The 21,914-nt window shown below is 39.3% G+C and overlaps 1 protein-coding gene across 1 annotated transcript in view; it reads left to right on the top strand.

The window, feature by feature from the left end:
* LOC101613156 (glutamyl aminopeptidase) overlaps window positions 1-8,924 on the top strand; it is an 85,668-nt gene extending 76,744 nt beyond the window's left edge. Inside the window, exons 19-20 of the mRNA XM_045144028.1 lie at window positions 7,090-7,168; window positions 8,127-8,924. Coding sequence (XP_044999963.1) covers window positions 7,090-7,168; window positions 8,127-8,279 — 232 coding nt within the window. The 3' untranslated portion in view covers window positions 8,280-8,924. The remainder of the gene's footprint in view (window positions 1-7,089; window positions 7,169-8,126) is intronic.
* Window positions 8,925-21,914: the final 12,990 nt, after the last annotated feature.

Raw genomic sequence — 21,914 nt, 5'->3', positions numbered from 1 at the left:
CTTTCTCTCTCTGTGTGTCTCTCTTCTGTCTTTCACTGTCTTGCAAATAAAATTCCCATCTTCTTCCTATTAAACTGGTATGTGTCCTTTTTTTTCAGAAAATTCACATATGTGATAATAAAAATATTTAAGTTACCTGAAATGAAACTATCTAGAAATAACATCTTAAATCATTTTTCTATGGATGTTTATTTACTAAAGATTTTATACATATGGATTTTATAACCTGCTTCTTTCCCCCCATCTTCCCATATAGTAGATGCCTTTCACTATGCTTTTTTAATTTTGATTTTGATGACCTAATTGTGTTGCAAGGTATCTCAGTTTTCACAGCCAGTCTCCATCTGTTGAATAAGAGCATTTCATCCATAATGTCACTATTGCTTATCAGTGAAAACACCCTTGATGCCAAGTGTCTTTGTTCTTCAGTGAAGTTGGCAGTATCTTTATTATACTGTGACCACACATAAAGCAATGCTACTGCATTAAGGGATGGGTTCACTTTCTGATGAATGTTGCAGATTTGTGATGTAGAAGCATTTATAATAATTACCTATTTTTCTAATACTTTCCAACACTCAGTGTTATTTTTAATATCCTTGCTAATTAGCTGAGCAAGGTGGTGCACACCTTTCATTCCAGAACTTGGAATGCAGATGCAGGAGGACTACAGTGAGCTTGAGGCCATCCAGAGATGACATAGGGAATTCCAGGTCAGCCTGGGCTAGAATGAGACCCTACCTCGAGAAACTACAAAAAAAAAAAAAAAAAATCCTTCCTAGTTGAATAGATGTAATAAAATATCTCTTTTCACATTAAAATTCTTTGGGTTGGGGAGATGGTTCGGTGTTCACCACTTAAGCAAATGAAGGCCTGGGTGGGCCTGAGTCTGCTCAAGTTTGATTCACCCAGCACTCATGTAGAAAGATCAGGAAATCACTGGGGCTTGCTAGCTGAAGAAACAGCAGCTCTGAATTGAGGGAGAGACTCCATCTCAAGGAATTGCACAGTTGAGCAATAGAGAAGGGCACCTGAAGTTCTTCTTTGGCTCTCCCATGAAAGTGAATAATATCCTCACACACACACATTTCTTTATCCAGTAGATCACTTGGGGGCACATACTACTTGCTAACCACTAAGGATGATTTTGGGGTTGCAATGGAAAGGAGAAATGGACCTAGGTCTTTGTCCTCACAAAGCTCATATTTCGGTAATAGAAACCAGTAGTAAGCAAAGAATCCCACAACTACATGCATGAACTGCAATAACAAGCCACAGAAGAGGTTCAGGGCTCACCAGAATAATGTAAAGGGGAAACTAAGCAAGTTGAAAGAAGCTTGAGGCAGGGTCTCCCTGAGAAGTGCTGGTTAAGGTGAAGTAAGGGCAGGAGAGAATGGATGAACAGGAAGGAGTCCTGGCTGAAGACTTAACAGGAAAAACAAAACAAAAACAAGATGAATCATGCTAAGATTTGGCCTTTTGTCTCATGAGTAATCACTAGAGATTTTTAAGAGAATTGGTGGGTTTTACCTTAAAAGAAAGCTTCTGCTTGCAAGTGAAGCACAGGGCTGGATAGAACCAAAGGGGGGTTGGGAAGAGCAGATAGCAGTCACAAGTCCTAGGAAAAGACGTTCTAGACTAGATTTTGAGTGTAGTGGTGACAGTGAAGAGACAGTCACACTGACAAGCTGGTGGGAGGTTTTAGAACTGGAGAAGGAGGGGAATGACAAGGATAATGCCTGGGTTGTCACAACTTAAAATGTGCATAGATCAACAACTGAACAATGTCCACTAAATTTACTGACATCAAAGCTCTTGCTAGCCCTGGAAAGAGTTTTTCAGAGAAGTAATGGTGGATTTTCCCAACTGAATACAACTAATAACTATGTTACTGACAAAATCTCTGAAAAGTTTTAATCCAGAGCTGCCAGATCAAATAAGAGGGTTTTTCCTTGTAATGTATATTGAAGATATTTTGTTTTGGTTTTTCAAGGTAAGGTCTCACATCAGCCCAGAGTGACCTAGAACTCATTCTGATGGCCCAGTCTAGTCTTAAACTCATAGTGATCCTCCTACCTCTGCCTCTCAAATGCTGGAATTGAAGGTGTGAACCACCATGCCAAGCTAATTGAAGGTATGTTTTGTTATACCTAGTGTGTTTAAATGCTAATGAGAAAATTCAGTAGGAATTGAGAAGTTTAAATGCAAAACATAAAAACAGAATTTTTTTAAACAAAGCTTTTAAGAAAGGGGAAGAAACAGTACTCAAAGCCCAGGTGATATGACAGACAAGAGTATTTGTATGTGTGTAAGTGAAGAGATGTGTGAGTTATTGTATATGTTCTTTGTGGTGTGGAAGGTAAGCTGTCTTTAGGGAAGGGAAAAAGTGGCAGTGAGTTTGGAGGTTGAAAGGGAGTGAAGATGTTTTCTTTTCATTGTATTTATTTGTTTACATTTTTGACATTCTCATATATGTATATAATGTACTTTACTTGTTTCCTCAATTACCCTCTCTTATCCCCTCCCCTCCCCTCCCACTAACACCTATTCTTTTTCCCCATTAATCATCTTACTTTCATGCCTTAAAAAAAAAACTAAGTTAAATTAAAGTTGCTTGCATGATCATGGGTGGAAGTTTACTTACTATGGAATGGACAACTTCCCAGTGGTCACACTACTGATGAACCTGACTCCCCTTCCCCCAGCAACCATTAGCTGCCATTAGTTAATTTGGGAGGTCTGGAGTCTCCTGTATCCTTCCCCCATCGTTGGTGAAGTACTGACAGGTTGAGTCCTGTTCAGGAAGGCACAGCTGCTGTGAGTTCATGAATGTAACATGCGCCACGTATCCAGAAGACAGCATTTTTCAGCTCTCCAAAGAGTGAAGACTTTTGAAACAGGCAATTCACAAAGAGGAAGTGCATTGGCCAGGGTAGTTATCAAAATGAGGATTACCATTTAAGATATAAATGCATGAATTTACAACAAAACAATATGGGAAAAGTTCAGTGACTTTCCTTACCAGAATGTGACCACATGACACAAACTCAGAGAACATGGGCAGGAGATTTCACTTAAAGTTGAAGCGTTGTTAGACATGAATTATTAAAATAAAAAAAATCCTAGGGCTTAGTACAAAAATGTGACTGAACATGGTAAACCGTAAACCTCTATATCTCAACTACATAAAACATCAAATGGGGGTGAGGGAGAAGGAAGACCTGATGATCCAGAAGCAGGGATGGGGGATGGGTAATGGGCCAGAGATCCAGACTAAGTCTACGAATGGTCACAGAGAAAATGAAAAGGTACATAATGTCATAGAAGGCACATGGATGCAGTTACTTAAGATGATCCACGGGCATCATAGGGATTTGATGGCAGAAGTAGAATGGAGAAAATGTCACTGGAAATAAGTTCAAGAAGCCAAGAAGCCAAGGAGCTAACATAATACTTTGATCACTATGAAACATTGAAATTACCCAGGACGATGGCAAAGCTTAAAGGAGAAGAACTCGCTGTCAGCTGGATAGCATGTGACACCTGGGAGTGAGCAAGCCAAGAAACACACATTTACAGAGTGAGTGGCGGGGGGGGGGGGGGGGGGGGGCGGGAAACATGGTCTGGAAGAGAGAAGTCATGTTCCCTGCCAAGGGACAGCTCCTGCGTTCCAGGTGGAGTGATTGAGAGAGAGTGTGTGTCTCTAGGTGCCTCAGAGTCACATTTTGGGCAACAATTGATGACATTAGGGATGAAAAGAATGGTAGATGTAGATTCAGTAGTGTCCGTGGTGAGAGTACTGAAGATTGTGTTTGATTATTGGAACATTTTATCTTTTTTCCCTTGTATATTTTTCTCCTTTTGTCAATTTCATGTTGGCATGTTTCTTCTTCTTACAACTTTGAAAGTGTTCTTTATATAGGCTTTTTTTTTAATATATAGGTTTTTCTTGATATAGGTTTGAAAGTGTTCTTTATATACAGGCTCATTACCATATATGCCAACTATTTTTCCCAAATTTGTTTTGACTTTGAATTTTTTTATGAAAACTTTTCCTTTTATCATAAAACATTTGGAAATTTGTACAAACTATCAGCTTTTTAAAAAACTTTCATAGTCATTGATTTTGGTATGAAATAATTCTAAAATATAAAATTCTTCCTACTGCTCTCTATGTAGGTATATTTTCCTGAAATCCTCTCAGATTTTCAGTGATTCTGTGGTGGCTTTTCTTTCACTGTGATGAGTTGATATAAGATTCATATTTCTATCACCCCAATTCATATTATCATTTATAAGAAAACCTCTGGCTCTTGTTCAGTGAGAGAGACTGTATGAAAAGGACAGGGATAGAATCTTACCTGTAAAACTGTCTTGGTACTTAGTCTAGCCAGCTTCCTATAGATCATAACTTCCAGCATACAAGTGGTTTATAAAGCTTTCTTAAAACAAAATAAATAAACTCTAAGTTCTGCATTCAAATTTCTGTACCTACAGGTGATGAATCGAGCGTTAGAATAGTGGTACTGGAGGTATTCTACTGTAACAGAAAGGGAGATGTTAATGCTTGATGGATGTGAGTACTATTTATCACTCAGTCCTAAAGATGAAGTTGTTAGAGTGGTTCTGCTGCATGAAACCTGGGCAGTTCACCAATCTGTGTGGTTGAAGCTGAATCACTGGTATATCCATCTTCTAGCTCTGCAGAAGGGGGAGAAGATAAATTGTACACACACACACCATCTCAAGAAGTCGGAGATACTATGGTATAAATAGAGGTTGTCCTTGCCAAACCTCACCTTGAGGCTTGGTCCCCAATTTGAACATATTTAGAGGTAGAAGAACTTATAAGAGGTAATTAGCTAGGAGTTCTAGCTTCTCATGAGGGAATAAATGCAGCTCTCCTGACAGCAGACTGGTTGTCTTGAAAGTAGATTATTACACAGCAAGCCTGATCTTCCCTGCTCTCCCACACATGAGCCTCTCTTGTGCCCTGCATGCTTGCTCTTTACTCTTCTCCACGAATTGAAGGAATGCTAGGCCTTTATCAGAAGTAAAGCAGAGGCCAATGCCATGCTCTTGGATGCCCAGAACTAGGAACTAAAGGAAATCCCTTTTCTTTATATATTGTCCAGTCATAGGTATTCCATTACAACAATGAAAAATAAAACAGGGCGGGAGAAATGGTTGAGAGAGTAAGGTACTTGCCTGTGAAGCCTAAGAACCCAGGCTCAATTCCACAGCCCCCACATAAAGCCAGATGTACAAGGTGGTGCATGTGTCTGGAGTTCATTTGCAGTGGCTATCCCCCACCACCACCTCTTTCTCTCTCTCAAGTAAATAAAAATAAAAAATAAAACAGACTAAGACATAAGACAAGCAATTTCCTCTTCAGGTCTAAAGATTGACATATCACTAGGCTTATGTTCTGTTAATAAGAATTGGGTCATGTAGCTAGGGAGATGGCTCAGCAGTTAAAGGCACTTGTTTACAAAGCTTGCTGGCCTAGGTTCAATTACCCAGCCATCCATGTAAAGCTAGATGCAAGAAGGGGTGCAAGCATCTGGCATTTGTTTGCAGTATCAAGAGACCCTGGCATGTGTATTCTCTCTCTCTCTCTCTCTTCCTCTCTCTCTCTCTCCCTCTCTCATGCAAATAAATAAGTAAATAATTTTTAATGAATTTGATAACATATCTATATCTACCTGTGAGGGGGGCTGAGGAAGGTATTCAGCTGAGTGCTCAAGAGAAAAGAACTGATTTGGGGATATAGCAAGCAGTCTACAACATCTGAGAAAATTGTTTGAAATATGTATACCAAAAAAAAAAAAAAAAAAGCATGGAGACTTGACTGTTAAAGATGCTTGCTTACAAAGCCTACCAGCCCAGATTTGGTTCTCTAGTACCCACATAAAGCTGGATGCAAAGTGGCACATGCATCTGTAATCCCAACATACCGATGGCAATGGGAGGTACTTGCCTGTGAAGCCTAAGGGAATGAGCCATGAGAATCCAAAGCTTTAGAGACAACCAGTCTGACATTTGTTTGTAGTTTGGCAGTTGGTAGTGGCAAGAGATCCTATCCAAACGAAGGTAGAACATAGACACATTGAAGTTGTCCCCTGTCCTCTCCATGCACACACATACACACATTTGAAAAAATAATTTTTAAAACAAAAAAGAAGTATGGAGCTGGGGACATAGCTCAGGTGTTAAAGGCACTTGCTTGCAAAGTCTGACGGCCCTGAGTTCAATTCCCCTAGTGATCACATAGAACCAGATGCACAAAGTGGCACATGCATGTAGACTTTGTTTGCAGTAGTAAGAGGTCTTGGTGTGCCCATTCTCTCATAGATAGATAGATAGATACATAGATACATAGATAGATACATAGATACATAGATATCATACATATGTGTATATATATATATATATCTGTCGTATATGTGTATATATCTGTCATATGTATGTGCATATATATATGTATATACATATATATACATATTCCCTACCTCTCATAAATAAACAAACAAACAAATACATGTTGAATTGCTGGAAATTTGGAGGTGGCTTACAAAAAAAGAAGTATGAGCCGGGCGTGGTGGTGCATGCCTTTAATTCCAGCACTCAGGAGGCAGAGGTAGGAGGATCACCATGAGTTCAAGGCCACCCTGAGACTACAGAGTTAATTCCAGGTCAGCCTGAACCAGAGTGCCAGAGTGAGACCCTAGCTTGTAAAACCAAAACAAAAACAAACAAACAAAAAAAATGGCTGGGTGTGGTGGCACTCGGGAGGCAGAGGTAGGAGGATTGCCATGAATTCGAGGCCAGCCTAGGACTCCATAGTGAACTCCAGGTCAGCCTGAGCTAGAGTGAAACCCTACCTTAAAACAAACAAACAAAAAAAAAAAAGTATGGAGTTTATTAGAAATTTCTTCTCTATATAATTATTTTAAGTTAAATGTGTTTTCTCACTCTGTTCAGCTTACTTTGAAATTACTTGAAAACACATACACAATATTTCCATCCAGAAAAGGAGTTAAAGATCTGTGCACTTACACTTTTTTATACTCCTAAATTTCTCTATAGATTTACACTCAATGACAGAAACCTTGGCCGGATTGTCACCATTGCAGAACCATTCAACACTGAACTACAACTCTGGCAGGTATGATAATAAATTCTTTCTCGCTTGGTCTGAAAGGAACAAATTAATTGTTTTACCAAATATAGATGGCATCTTTTCTAATCAAATCACAGCATACATCTGAGAAAAAGATAATTCCTATATCCAGTAAGTCATATGCTATTTTTTTTTCTAACCTGAAAAAAGAAGTGCAAATGACCAAGAAACAAAGTTTAAAAGTTCAGACATGTGAGGCTATGCCTGCTGGGCTCACCCAAGCATGAACAGTATATCTCTCTTTCCTGGGAGCTGGAACTCCAGATCGATTGATCAAGACTTCAGTCCATTGAGAATTCATAGTTTAGAACTTTGGAAACTAATCCCAAATCTCTGAACTCACAGGCAGGAAAACATCAACCAATGTTGGATAGGAAGAAGCTTCATGAAGTTTTCTATGTATGTATAATAGATCTTGAAGTGTTACGATCCTTACATATAAAATAATTCTTATTTTTGTGAGTGGAAAATAATATTATGGCTGAGTTCTGGGGAGAATTTTGCATGGTAGAAAAGAATATAGAACTATGTTGAACAGAGATTCTTTTCACAAATCTGTAATACATGAGTTGAAAATATACTAAAATACTCTTAGATTTCTGGAGGTAAAATCTGTGCAAACCTTCATTCTTCAGGCCAGATTGCCCACAGACTATTCTAGAAAATACACAGAAAGTAGAGAAATTTGTAGATGTGGACACACCTGCCCCTAATATGCTGTCCTCCTTCCCAAACTCGTCAGAGCCCCTTAGGGTTTCATGAGTTGCCAGGGTTCCAAAAGCCAACTAATGGGAATGGCAGGCCAGACTGGGACTGGATGCTATACCAGGAAGAGACATGATAACAAGCTTTCCTGTAAGAAGGAACAAATTCAGTTTATAAATGAGCTTCCTGAAGAACAATGATATCAAATGATGCTCCTAATGACTTCTGTCTCTTCCAGATGGAGAGCTTCTTTGCAAAATACCCAGAAGCCGGAGCTGGAGCGAAACCTAGAGAGCAAGTGCTGGAGACAGTGAAAAACAATATTGAGTGGCTGAAGCAAAACAGAAACTCCATAAAAGAATGGTTTTCTGCTTTGCCACAGAATGGCTAATGTGCACAAACGCATTTCAATTTTGTGACTCTGTTTCTCTCCTGTTGAGCAGGTGGTCCCCTCCCTCACAAGCACCTCAACTGGGCCTTATAAAAGGAGACTGCTTTTGCTAAGTCCTATATTTATGTCTTGCAAAGCCTTTAAATTATTCCTCTTTGTTTATGAAGGAAGATACTAATAGAGTATTTAACATACTCAGGGATTTCTTCTAAATGTACTTTAAGGGAGATTCTGTACAAACTGAAGAGAATTTAATAGTCATATTAATGTCTTTAAATATCATTTGCTGTATCTTAGATCTGTGAAAATAGAACAATTTGGTCTTAGCTTTACATTTCTAGTACCAAAGAAACACCCCTTAATCTCTCTTGATTGATTTTTAAAGTTTAAATACCAGTACTTGTGGGACATATTACCATCTTAATCTTGATTTTATTATTCAGAATTGCATAGAACTAATATCACTGTATTCACATATGTCTTACTGCTTTAAATCCTACCAAAGTAACCCAGGCTTAAGTTTTTTCTCAAGGATTGAATGAATGAATCAAGAAATGACTGACTGTTGCCTTTGCTCTTATAAAATCAACAACAGAATATTTCATTCTTTTTAAACAATTAAATCTAACTATTACCTTGAAAACATATTGTTTTCCAGTGTCACTTTACTCCTGAGTAAACATTTACAACATCATTCTTCAAATAATTCAGCAAGTTACAACTATGATTCAAGAATCTGTCCTTCAGGCTGGTTGCTCTTTCATTCTGCTCCATTCATGCGAAGTTCCTTCAAAGATGCTATGTATTAGAGGAAATGAGTGCTGAACTGTGCTCCATGGATTTTATAGGGAAAGAGGAAATAATTGGAAACTGTTCATGAGAGAGAAAAGGCAGCTTGCTCCATAAAACTAAAAGGAATTAGAATTTAGCTTTTATCTCACCTCACAATTGAAGTGTGAAAACTGGAGAAACTCATGGATGTTTCCAGCATAACTCTGCATATTTAAGATCCTCATCCATCTAGAGTAGCACCAATTGTGTGTGTGTAATACATACATACATATATATATACACACACATATATACATACACATATATGTATATGTATATATGTATGTGTGTGTATATATATATATATATATATATATATATATATATATATATATAGAGAGAGAGAGAGAGAGAGAGAGAGAGAGAGAGAGAGAGAAAGAGAGAGAGAGAGACTTGATGAAAATCTTCACTTTCATGGGAGCTGGCTGCCAGAATGTGTTCAGTGTAGGACTTGATGCCCAACAGATCACACTGTCAGTCCAACAGCATTAACGATAATGAATTCCTATGTTCCAACCTACTATATACAGAAAAATTTTAATTTACTTGGAAACTTCAGATGTATTTGGGACTAATGTGATGCAAACTGAGGCAAATGAATAGAATGAAAGTCTTGGCTTTTGCTTTAGTTACACAATATGCCTAATTGTGTACTTTAGCATGCTGTAACAGTCCTTCCTCTGTTTTGTTATGGTGCTCAACTATCACAGCTAAGCTAGCACATAAAAAGCATAATCAGCCTGGTGTGGTGGTGCGCACCTTTAATCCTAGCACTCAGGAGGCAGAGGTAGGTGGACTGCCATAAGTTCAAGGCACCCAGAGACTACAAGTCAGCCTATAGTAGAGCGAGACCCTACCTCAAAAATAAAATAAAATAAAAAAGTATAATCATGGAAGAGAATTTTTGAAAAGAGAAGCATTTATAGATAAAACAAATAATCATATTTGAAATTATTTTAGAAAGAAAAGCATATTAACACCACAAATGGTCAAGACAATGCCATTTCCTCATATGAATGGATATCCTAATGTCAAATTCTAAACCCAAGCCTACTCAGCACTGAAAACTTACATGTTTTGATACCAATATGACCTTTCAACAAAACTCCTTTCACCTCTGGTGAGGTTACTTCTAGGTTGAGCCTAGTTAGAGGAAGTAAGTCATAGATGCTGTGCCTTTGAAGGGTATACCTAACCCTCTGAGTCTCAAAATCATTCTCCCTCCCCCCCGCCACCTCTTTCTCTCTCTCTCTCCTTCCCAGTTTACAAGCAACTTTGCTCTATCACACATTCTATAATATTAGGCCAAGTGATTGTGAAATGAAACTGCTGAGACCTCATAGACCAAAATAAATATTTCCTACTTTTTTCCCCTGGGTATTTTGTCACAGCAGTGGAAAGCTAACTAATAATAAAAAAAAAAATGCATGCTAAGAAATGGAGTCATTGCAGTGACTAAACCTGAGTATGCGGCTCAGATGCCTTTGGAACTGGTGTCAGAGAATGATTTGAAAAAGTCTGGGGATACAGAGCAGAAAAAAAAAATCTTATGATGCTGTAAGCAGAGCTTGATGGATGATTCTGCTGGAAGTTCAGAAGCCCAGAAAGCTTATTCACATGGCCAGTAAAGTCTGTTTATGAGGCTTCAAATGGGAATGAGGTCTGTATTGAGAATTTGACTTGAGGCTATTCGTAGTACATTCTCATCAAAGATTTATCTAAAACTTGCTTGAATCATCCAGAGGCCTGGTGTGAAGTTAGATTTAAAAATGACAGACTAGGGATGGAGAGATGGCATAGTGGTTAAGGCACTTGCCTATGAAGCCTAAGGACCTAGGTTCAGTAGCCCAGTACCCACATAAGCCAGATATACAAGGTGGCATATACATCTGGAGTTTGTTTCCAGTGTCTGGAGGCCCTGGCATGTCCATTCTCACTTTTTCTCTCTGTCTACACCCCCCTTAAAAATAAAATATGTGGGCTGGAGAGATGGCTTATCAGTTAAGCACTTGCCTATGAAGCCTGAGGATCCTGGTTCAAGGCTTGATTCTCCAGGACCCACGTTAGCCAGATGCACAAGGGGGCGCACGCATCTGGAGTTCGGTTTACAGTGGCTGGAGGCCCTGGCGCACCCATTCTCTCTCTATATCTGCCTCTTTCTCTCTCTCTGTCATTCTCAAATAAGTAAAAATAAACAAAAAAATTAAATGGTTCCCAAAATATTCTTTAAAAAAATTAAAATAAAATAAAATAAAAATAAAAAATGTAAAAATAATAATATTTTAAAAGGACAGACTAGGAAATAGCACAATATTTGGACTGTGACATGGGTATTCCTAGCTGCTTATACCCACATTTACAGTGAGAATGTGCAGCAAAAAACCAGGAGAGTAGGAGTTAAATATCTTTCAGTCTGTCTCTATAAGAAGTGCCCATAAAGCTGGTGTGAAGAAAAGAGTGGCTACTTGAAGAGGTTAGTGCCAGTAAAAAGAAACTGCTCACTTTCTGCTGAGACAATATGAAAGCTATCTTGGGGCTATTTCATGGATTGGAGGTTCAGGTGTAAAAGCATAAACTCACCTGAAAGCACGGGGATGCCTTCTTTGCACAAGACCACCTAGAAAAGTGTCTCCCCTTGTTCAGCCATCTGGGTACTCAAAGGCCACAGCAGCTGATGCCCCGCTCAACTGGACAGTAGACTGTGTCATCATCCACATGAGGTTCTTTTCACAGGCATTCACAATACAAGAATTGTAGGGTTGTGGAGCTATCCAACCAAATTTCAACAGAAGGCCTGTGAAACCTCAGAGCTAAGGGTTTGCCTTGAATCTCAGAGACTTAGGACTTGATTTTTTGTGAAATGTGGAACTACTGAGGCTTTTGGGACCTTTGGAAATAAGAATTATGAGAGATGGGGATGGACTACTCTGATTTAAATACAAAGTTTCCTCCCAAAAGGCTTGTCCATTGAAGACCAGGTCCATAGCATATGGTAGTGTTAAGAGGTGTTTGTGATCCTGAGGGCATTAACCTCATCAATAGGTTAATCTAGAGATGATAACTGAGTGGACTATCAGGAGGTGGAATCTAGTTAAGAGGAAATGGATTTCTGGGGATGTGCCTATGTGGAGTATATCTTTGTCTCCAGTTCCTTCCTCCCCATGGCCTCTCTTTCTGTTTCTCTGCTGCTATGATGTGAACTTTGCTCTGCCATGTACTTCTCATTGCCATTATTCAGGGCCTCATTCAAACCTATAGTGAGGGTGGCAAGAAACCATGGACTGGCACCTCTGAAACAACGAGTCCTGTTAAATCCTTTCTACTTTAAGTTGCTTTTCTCATAGCAATAGAAAGCTAACATTATGTATTATTTTGGCTGGTTGTGGTATCATCTGCCTAGAATTTCTGCACTTAGTTTGGAGTAGCAGAGGATCATGACTTTGAAGCCATCCTGATCTACATGGTGAGTTCTAGGCCAGACAACCACACAATAAAACCTTGTCTCAAAGGATAGGTCAAATTTCAAATTGTCTATAAGCTATTCTGTTTTATTTCATCTTAAGCATTAAAACTGAGAATGAGTTACTGAATTATCTTCGCTTTACATGGATAAAGATTTACTTGTATTTTGGGGGATTTTTGTCTATTTGTCTCTGAGGTGTTTTTATTTTGTCATAATAAGTCCGTAAGCTCTTCGTGTCCTCAATGCCCCAAATGTCTGACATTCTCCAACTAAGCTCCACTTCCTAAGATTTCTACCACCAGTGTTATTTCATCACTAAAACACATGTGATCAGGCCCTGAAATTCCATGGTCATGGATAAACAATGGACTTCCCTCCCCTCCACCGGTAAACTGAGAGGAGAAGCTGACAATATAGGAAGGACAAAAGGAAAAGATAATGCAACAAAACAAAGCACACAGTTTAAAAAACAGATAGATTAAAAAGGCTTATAGTGTGTTACTTTCCAAGGTAGAGAAAGGTCTTCCCCTGACAAGTTTTATTGTGTATCCTTGAATCCTCACCCCTTTCTGGAATGTACAGAATTGTCTAATTAAAAGAACATAAGCAGGAGGTGGAGAGATGGCACAGTGGTTAAAGGCATTTGCTTGCAAAGTCTGATGGCCCAGGTTCAATTCCCCAGTATCCACATAAAGCTAGGTGCATGAAGTGGCATATTCTTCTGAATTCATTTGCAGTAGCAAGAGGCCTTGGAATGCCCATTCTCTTTCTCTCTCTTGCTCTCCTTGCAAATAAATAATAAAATATTTTTACAAAAAGAACATGATCTTATAACATTATAAAATGGAATAGCATCCAGAAGTGAAAAAATGGGGTTTGAAGGGAATACTTATGACTCTTTTTTTCTATACATGTAGCTAAACTAATATTCCTTTATATTTTATTTTTTTACTAATTTATGAAAGAGAGAGAGAGAGAAAATGGGCACACCAGAGCCTCTAGCCACTGCAAACAAACTTCAGATGCATGCACCACCATGTGCATCTGGCTCATATGGGTTCTGGGGGATCAAACCTGGGTCCTTAGGCTTTGCAAGCAAGCACCTTAACCATTAAGCCATCTCTCCAGCCCACTAGTATTCCTTTATCCTTTTGTTTTTCTCGGTCTAACTCCTCCTTTACTATAGCAAAAGGAAAATTATTAAAAGAGAGGACCACTAACAGAGAAGTGTAGTTTAGTGTAAATGCTCTTCGCCAGAACATACCCTATATCCTGGTTTTCACTGTTAGCCTTAGACTTTCACATAGGACATTTCTGTTCTTCGTGTTGATATGAGAGGGAAGGAGTAGTAAGGAGGCATTAAGGATCACAACTTAAGTATGGCAGGATCCAATGTGCATGCTTTGATTTCACATGCTACCTAACATACTTGGCCACTGTGTTAGTTATGCTTTTCTGTGTTAGTCAAACTTTCATCACTTTGACAAAAATACTTGACAGAAAAAAATTAAAAGGAAGATTTTGGCTATGGTATAAAAAGCTTCAGTCCATGGTCACGTAGCTCCATTATCCCTGGTTCTAGGCATGCTAAGGTAGGATGTCATCGTTGAGAGCATATAGTAAAGCAAACTGGTTCTCTTTATGGTGGACACTGATGAAATCAGACCACTGTGGACAGATTACTTATCAAAATACCATCAGCTGGCAGCCAGGCTTTGAACACTTGTGACTTTGGAAGAACATTTCATATCCAAATCACAACGTTCAACTCCTTCCCCTCAAAGGCTCATATACCATCTCCATGAAAAATGCAACTATCCCATCTTTATGAGTCCCCACCCCCCAAATCTCAAAAGTTCCAATATTGCTCAGGTCCAAAGTATCTTCCTAGACTCAAGTCAAATTCTAAGCTGTGAATCGTTATGGAGATATTTTATATATGCCCAAAACACAATGTCAGAGGGGAAACATTCTCTTTCCACAAGAAAGTAATGAGGCATAAAACAGGGAATGGGACCAAAACAAGACCAAACCCAGTGATTACTTCATCCAATAGTTCCACATCTCTGGAGGATGGTGTGTGCTCAAAGGGCTTGGGCAGTACCACGATTGTGGCTTCTTGCCCATAGAGTACATGGTGTGTCTCCTCACTGGTTATGCTTTTCTTAGCACACAGTCCATATTCCTGGAAATCCTCATTTCTTCATTCTCACAGCTTCATACATCACCTTCTCAGAGGCTGTCCAAAGGGATTCTGGCCTTGCTACACATTCTCTGGCCTCCCAGACCTTCCTGTGAAATCTAGGTGGAAGTCTACATGATCCTACAACTCAAAAGTTGCATCACATGGATGGATCCAAGGTCTACCCAGAGCTCAAGACATAAACAGACTCATTTGGACCATGGCTGCTGTGACTTCAGAGTGCCTGGGCAACTGCACACGGTGAAATAAATTCTGAGGAAACACATTCCCAAGCATTCCTATTCAAGCAGTGTATCCACTCCAGAGGCACTCTATTCTCAAGGAAGTTTTCCAGTACACTTATTCTTTTATACTCTTAAGCTTAAAAGGGTTGAATCTTACCAACTTCGGAGATGTTCTTCAATATCATTCCTTTGTCACTGAGTAAAAAACTTTGCTTCTTTTTAGTGAGAACAATCTCTTCAGAAACCATCTCTTCTTTCTTAAAATATTTATTTATTTATGAGAGAAAGATAGAATGCAAATGGTTGCTTCAGGGCCTCTAGCCACTGCAAATGAACTCCAGACCCATGTGCCACCTTGTGCATCAGGTTTATGTGGGTCCTGGGGAATGGGACCTGCGTCCTTTAGCTTCACGGTTAAGCGCCTTAACTACTAAGCCATCTCTCCAGCCTGGAAACAATGTCTTCTTTAGCCCCAACTTTCTGGCCAAACTCCCAAGTTTTTCAAATCTTTCTGTTCTTCTTTTTGCTGCCAATTCTCATTTTCAATCTGGATATCAGCAGCTAGCAATACTCATGCAACAGCCTGAATGGGCTGCTTTGAAATATTTTCTACCACATTAATTAGGACATTATATCTTTAAATTCAATTTCCTACAAAGTCTTAGGGCATCACCAAAATGTAGACAAAGTTCATTGACAGGGCTGGAGAGTAAATAGCCTCTAGCCCAATCTTTTTCAAACTTGACACTAACAATAGCAGAACATGATAAAATATTAATGCAAGTGTATCCACAAAGAAAGCTCAAGAATTAAGGTGGTCTCCAGGCTATTTCAAGAACAATAGATTTGGATTTTTGCTGAAGTTTTCCAGAATACTGATACAAGTGCATGGGGCCCTAGAAAAGTGTCCATGGAGGAATTCCTTCTAATTTTTCCTCCTCAAATGTTAGGAATGAATGTTTCCCAATTTCTAAGGTGTTATTAAAAGTAGAAGCTAACTAGATAACTAGAAAACGTCCTGACCTTTCTCTGTCCCTTTCTAAAGTCTTAGTAGGAGACATAGGAGCAGGAACTGGACATATGCAGATCAATCCTCCTCTCTTCCCTCCTCCTGGGATCTACAGGTTCCAGAAAGAAGCAAACTTAGCAAGAGAGGGTCCTGGTGTGGCAGAGGGAGTAGGAGTGAAGTCACCCAAGGAGGCTGTGAGTCATTAAACTAACTCTGTGATCTTTATTGTTCATGTAAGCTATGTATCTGACAGATTTTATCTGTAATTGCTTCTAGTTTATCCTCTCTTGTCTGGGGATTCAGCTCTGGAAGGGGTGTACAGAAGGTGGCACACAATTTATTACCGCACTGAAACCCAATAACAATTTAGAGTTTCTTCTAGAACTTCACAAAACCATAATTGTTCAGCCACTTCAGCTAACTAATATACTATGTGAGATTTCTGGGTAAATGTTAAGATTGTGTGATTAGCATTACTCAGAAATAGTCTGTCTTCCCTCACATCCCTCCCTACACCTATGTCAAGAAAACTTGTGGTCTCCTTCTGATCATTTTTGCCATCTGCAACCATTCTTCCAAGCATACCATGGACCTGAATCACTAGAAGAATGAGCACTTCTTTTGTCTCTTATCTAACCTGAACAATCATTAACAACCAAGGTGTTACATGTTTGGCACAGCTGCCGTAACAAAAATGCCAGAAACTGGATGGCTCACAGAAGACAAAAGAAATGTAGATGTCTGAGATCACAGTTAGGTAGTGTTGGCGTCTTCTGAATGTTGCAAGGGAGGAGGAAGGGATCTATTCCAGGCCTCACTGCTTGCTTATAGAGGGCTATTTTCCTGATCATACAACATTGTCCCCCGCATGTGCAATGATGTGTCCAAATTTCCCCTTCCTAGAAGTCTATCAGTCACACTGGATTAGGGCACACCCTAATGATCTCACTTTAACTTGATTATACCTATAAAACCCCCTCTCCAAATACACACCATTCTGCAGTGGTGAGGGTTATAACTATAGTATATGAATTTAAGAAGATGGCCACAATTCAGCCCTTCCTTCCTTCCTTCCTTCCTTCTTGAACGTTCTCTTGCCTACCTCTTTAAGGCTATTTCTGGTACCCCTCTGATCACATTTCATTTTCTTCCTCTGGATTCTCTTCCTCCATCTGCCCCTTAAATGTTAGAATTCCCTTTGATTTTGTCCTCTTTCCTTTTCTGTTAGTCTTCCACATGCTAATGTTCAGGCTCTATGCCTGCATATATTTAACTCTCAATCTATGTAGGAACACCTACAAAATCTGTATTTAAGGCCTGATGGCTCATCCCTGCCTTAGTTGAATTATATGTTCATTCTTTCATTTATCCAATGCATGTTTATCAAGTGCTTCTGTTCCACATAGTAAGCAAAATATGCAAGGTCTTGTTCACACAGACCTGGTATAGTATTGGAGGAGAGACCAAATGTAATGTATATATGTCAGATAGCAATGGTCTTTAATAAACAACAACAAACCACAAAATAAACAACATAGAGTGATCTGTGCCATTTTAGATAGGATGGTCAAGGAAAGTTTCTTTAATAGGGTAAAATGAACCCCAACTGCTATGCTCTGCAACCCTTCTCAGCTAGAAGTCAAAGCTGAGCCTATGGAGATGGCTCAGCAGCTAAATACACACTTGCCAAGCCTTCAGCCAGGTTTGATAGGTCCCTATACCCACAGAAAGCTACATGAACAATGTAGCACATGCAGCAGGAGTTGAATTTCAGCAGCAGGAGGCTCTGGTGAATTTTTCCATTATCTCTCCACCCCCCACTTACTCTCTCAAATAAATAAATATTTAAAAGAAGTTAGAGCAGTCATCACCCTGTTTGCCTAACAGTTTCCTCTTAGAAGGGGGGAATGGTACAGAGGAGGAGCAAGGTAGCTGTCTTTTGCAGAAGTCATCTAGGGACACAGGCCCAAAAGAACATGGTTGCGCTCCTGCAGAAGAAATTCTTGAGAAAATTCTGAATTTCACTTACCCATGTCCAATTACTTAGTCACTAAATAATATTAAGTCTAGCAATCCTGCTTCTGAAATATCTCAAAAATGTCTTCTTTTCTACACCCATATTTGCTGCCCTAGTTCTTAGCAATTCCTACCTAGTCTATCACCAGACCCTTCCTTCATCCTGCTATACTAAGAGGAGAGTAGTTGTCTGCTTCCTTTCATCTTCCTCCTTCACTCCAACCCTCCCTCCCCTCCATCCTTCCTTCCTTCCTTCATTTATGCAGTGTTGGGGATCAAACCCAGGGACTTGTATATGCTGGGCAAGCCCTCTGCTTCCTCTGAGTTATATCTGCCAGCCAGAATAGTCTCTCTCCATGAAAATCTGAGCATGCTATTCTTCATTCCTAACAGCCCCTCTTCGCTATTTTAAGCATAGAATTCAAAGCACTGAGCCTATATTCATAAACTTCCAGGCCCTGAATCCCATTCTACCTCAGCCCTGCCTGCCAACCTATTGTACCATAGCTTCCAAGAGTAAATTGGCCAGGGCCGGAGAGATGGCTCAGCAGTTAAGGCATGTACCTACAAAGCCAAAGGACCCAGGTTCAATTCCTCAGAACCCACATAAGCCAGATGCACAAGGTGGCACATGCATCTGGAGTTCATTTGCAGTGGCTAGAGGCCCTGGCATGCCCACTCTCTCTATCTGTCTCTCTTTACAAATAAATAAGCAAATAAACAAATAAATAAGTAATTTTTAAAAAGTGAGTTGGCCAGACACTTTCTGAGTGCAATGCATTCCCCAGGTTTTATCACTTCAAAAATAGATATATCAATTTTATGATGATATGTGCTTTTGCTCCCTAAGAAATTATCTATCCCATCCTTTTGTTCTTTAGCATTTATATACTATTACTTGCCCCAATTTATTAAAATGTAAGCTTATAGTCAGCACCCATGTCTATAGTTTTCTTGTAATCTTTCTGTCTACATAGGACTAGAACAATAAAAATTCTACAACCAAAGCCACATACTGCTTTAAAAATCAAGGAATATCTAAGTAAATGGAGAGCTGTTCCATGATCACAGATTGGAAAACTATATTGTTAACATGTTAATTTTTCTTAACCTAATCAATTATCTTAACATAATCCCAATTAAAATTCCCTCAAGTAACTTTATAGATATCAACAAAGCAATTCCAAATTTTGAAATTCAGATGTGCACTTTTATTTTCTATCATTTTATTAATTATGATTTCTACTGTATGAACAAATAGCTTGTTGGTGCCATTCCTCTCATGTTACCCTTTTATATCCCCTCTCCCCCACCCCACTACACTGAGATCCCTTCTCAGTGGGGTTGTTGGTATTCACCATAGGGTTATGGATGCAACAGTCTCTGTGGTGGGGGAAAGGTTAAGGGGATAATACCTCAGGATATCCCTTCCCATTCTGTGGCTCTTATAATCTTTCTGCTTCCTCTTCTGTAATGTTCCCTGAGCCTTGGGGGGTGTCTACTTTAGTGTTGTACTTTCTGTAACCTCTGGATTTCTGCTTCAATGAGTTTTGAATGTCATCAGTGTCTATTGCAACCTTCCTGGAGCAGGTTGTCAGGATAGCAATGAGAGCAGCACTCATGTTTAAATAGTAACTTCTGTAATGTGTCCTGGGCCCTGGCAGATGTGCCCACAGCATTTGTCTTTCTGTGCTTGACTGACTTTGCTTAGAAAGACAAATGATACATTCTCTCCCTCATATTCATTTCCTAACTTTGAATGGCTTGAGTTAAACATATAAGTGGCAGGTTGTGTAAGGAGTATTGACAGAGAATTAGAATGAAGCTAGGAGCAAGTGGAAATAAGGATGGAGGAGAGGAGGGGATACTTGATAGGCAACTTGAGGGATAAAACACAGGGGGTGGAAGGATTTGGGGGGAGGGGTGAGTGAGAAGTGGGAGGAGGTATACACAAAACTAATGATAACATAAATCAGTACTATAGAAAACTTCTTTTTTTTTTTTTTTTTTTTTTTTTTGGTTTTTTCGAGGTAGGGTCTCACTCTGGCTCAGGCTGACCTGGAATTTACTATGTAATCTCAGGGTGGCCTCGAACTCTTGGCGATCCTCCTACCTCTGCCTCCCGAGTGCTGGGATTAAAGGCGTGCGCCACCACGCCCGGCTAGAAAACTTCTTTCTGGATAGTAAACTAAAAGATATAACCCTTAATAAGAGGGAGGAGGAATCGCCCCTGCAGAGAAACACTAAAGATGATAGAGAAATCCTAATATTAAAGGCATGGGTCCTGGTTTATAACTTCCAGTGCCATTATTGGGTTATATCTCATAGTGAGCTGTTGGTCAGGGGGACCTATGAGGTGCCCCAAACAATGTAGGCAATTGCCAAAGCATTTTGGTACCCATCAGAGCTCAATGGTAAGACCCTATTTCTGAAGAAACCACAGGCTGCTGAACACAAGACATCGAGAGATCATGCTGGACCTTAGAAGGAAGTCAGATAAGTACTTTGCTACAAAATTGTACTCTCTGCATTGAGTTTCCATTTCTCCTTCATGAAAGATCAGTTGATTTGCTATGTTCATTTTACTACTGGGCCCTCCGTTCTTTTGATCTACATGTCTGTCCTTTCAACAGTAGAACATTTATTTATATTGTCTTTTTGTAAAATATTTATTTTATTTATTTATCTGCAAGCAGAGACAGCTAGAAGAAAGACAGACAGACAGAATGGGTGCAACAGGGCCTCTAGCCACTGTAAACAAACTCCAGATGCATATGCAACTTTGTGCATCTGGCTCTAAGTAGGAACTGAGGACTCAAACCCAGGTCATTAGGCTTTATAAGCAGGAGCCTTAACTGCTAAGCCATCTCTCAAGCCCATTAAATGTATTCTTACAGTGAATTTTTATTTATTTAGGTTTGTTTTTTCAAGGTAGGTTCTCACTGTAGCCCAGACTGTCCTGGAATTCACTCTGTAGTCTCAGGGTGGCTTTGAACTCACCATGATCCTCCTATGTGGCATATATTGTGGGAACTCTGTTCAGTTCCATGGCTCATTTATTTATTTATTTATTTTCTTGATGTTTAGGGGTTTTTTGTTGTTTTTTGGGGGTTTTTTTTTTTTTTTCAACGTAGGGTTTCATTCTAGCCCAGGCTGACCTGGAATTTACTATGTAGTCTCAGGGTGGCCTTGAACTCACCATGATCCTCCTACCTCTGCCTCTCCAGTGCTGGGATTAAAGGAGTGTAGCATCACATCTGGTTTGATGTTTAGTTTTTAAGTTCTTTTTATATTCTAGTTATTAGTCCTCTGTCAGATGTATAGTACAGAAATGTTTTCTCCCATTCTGGAAAATATCACTTTGCTTGTATAGCTCCTGGGCTATAGGAAATCTTTTTATTTCATGTGGACTTATTTGTCAATTGTTGACATTATTTCTTGGGTAACTGGAGCCCTATTCAAAAAATCCTTATCTATGTTGATATCTTGTAGTACACTTGCTATTTTTTTCCTTTAATAATTTCAGAATTTTGTGTCTTACTTTGATGTCTTTGATCCATTTGAAGTTGATTTTTTGTGCAGCGTAAAAGATAAAGGTCTAGTTCCATTTCCCTACATGAAGATATCCCATTTTCCCACTATTTGTTGAAGATAGTGTCTTTTATCCAATATGTATTTTTGTCTTCTTTATCAAAAATCAGTTGGCTGTAGTTGTATGGACAAATATCTTGGTCCTATATTCTATTTCATTGATCTATATGTCAGCCTTTATGCTATGCTAGTACCATGCTGTTTTTATCACTATGGGCCTGAGATGCAACTTGAAACCAGGTATTGTGATACCTCCATTAGTACTGTTTTAGCTCCAGATTGCTTTGGCTATCAGAGG

The sequence above is a fragment of the Jaculus jaculus genome, chromosome 2 (genome assembly GCF_020740685.1).
Source record: "Jaculus jaculus isolate mJacJac1 chromosome 2, mJacJac1.mat.Y.cur, whole genome shotgun sequence".
NCBI classification, from domain to species: domain Eukaryota; kingdom Metazoa; phylum Chordata; class Mammalia; order Rodentia; family Dipodidae; genus Jaculus; species Jaculus jaculus.
Note: the sequence above shows the minus strand (reverse complement) of the source record. Positions and strands in the feature narration are given on the sequence as shown.